Here is a 1,278-nt window from a genome sequence, read left to right on the forward strand (position 1 = left end):
AAAACACCTAAAGCTCCACGAGGCTCCGGCAGGGGATGGTGGCGAACCCTGCTGTACTCTTCCACCACAACTTTCTCTCACTCTTACTACCTGTTTCTGTTGTGCCTGTAATTCAAAGGGTCAGCCTTGTCACAATGTGTCACGCTGAATATCTCCGAGAACTACGTTAAGGGTACACGTTTCTTTGGAGTGCTCGGCCACTTGCACGTTAATTTCACAAGCAGGTTGTTCCGTTGATCGGATCAAATGGAACCCTCGTCGTCGTAAGCGACGGAGTGCCAACAACAATATGGTACATGGATGCCAAGGAAACATGTCCTGTGTATAATATGTGGGACACAGGACAGGTAAAGGGTTAAGATTGTCATTCTTCTTGCTGTTGTCGTTTAGACTCCAGGTCAGCTCTTAGAAAATAAATTTATATTTAAAGCAATCCCGATCTTGGTGGAATTTCAACCCCGAACGTAAAAAGTGAAGAACTGCCGCTAAGCGCTTTGTCCAACACGCTAACGATTTAATAGTCCTTGTATAATAAGAATGTGAAAACATTTCTTGTGTGCTTTTGATTGCTTAATTAGTGGTGACCCGTCAAAGGGGAAATTATGCAAGTTACGCTTTGCAGTTCGGTGGCAGCCTATGTTAAGACTTTGATAAATCAGTTCAATTGTTTCTACAAGCGTAGGTTTGACTGTATGATAAGTAGCTTGCTTCCCAACCAAGTGGTTTCGCGTTCGGTCCCATTGCGTAGCACCTTGGACAATAACGTCGAGCCAACCAAAGCCTTTGTAAGTGGATTTCGGAAACAGAAACTCAAAGAAGCCAATCGTACATATGTATTTTGTGCTTGTCTTTGAGTCTGTGTTTGTCCCCCCATCACCGATTGACAAACGGTGCTGGTGTGTTTACGTATCCGAAACTTAACGGTTCGATTTATCTCTTCTACTCTTACTCTCTGTCAGGTTGAGCAGCCGACGCAGCTTATTGAACTGAAGGCAAAAGATCTGTTCTTCAAAGATGCTCACTTCACAGGCGTTGGTAAGTAAATCGTTGAATTAATCACTAACAAAAGCGTAGTATCACCCAAAGCAAACGCCGCTTGATTTTGTGTGTGAGTGTGTGAATTAGTGAGAAAGAAAGCTTTTTCACGGCTCCCGACACGGGTCTGGTGGACATTGGAATAAATTCCAATAACAAAGAATGCTGTTTATTCATATTTAAATGCTCCTAGCAAAATTGCTTTAAAAGAGAAGTGGAATTATGAACAGCGTGAGCCAATAT

The 1,278-nt window shown here is 42.8% G+C and overlaps 1 protein-coding gene across 1 annotated transcript in view; it reads left to right on the forward strand.

Moving 5' to 3' along the window:
* LOC106877238 (puromycin-sensitive aminopeptidase) overlaps positions 1–1,278 on the forward strand; it is a 28,437-nt gene that overhangs the window by 1,572 nt on the left and 25,587 nt on the right. The window contains exon 2 of the mRNA XM_014926101.2: positions 960–1,035. Coding sequence (XP_014781587.1) covers positions 960–1,035 — 76 coding nt within the window. The remainder of the gene's footprint in view (positions 1–959; positions 1,036–1,278) is intronic.

The sequence above is a fragment of the Octopus bimaculoides genome, chromosome 23, assembly GCF_001194135.2.
Source record: "Octopus bimaculoides isolate UCB-OBI-ISO-001 chromosome 23, ASM119413v2, whole genome shotgun sequence".
Taxonomy (NCBI): domain Eukaryota; kingdom Metazoa; phylum Mollusca; class Cephalopoda; order Octopoda; family Octopodidae; genus Octopus; species Octopus bimaculoides.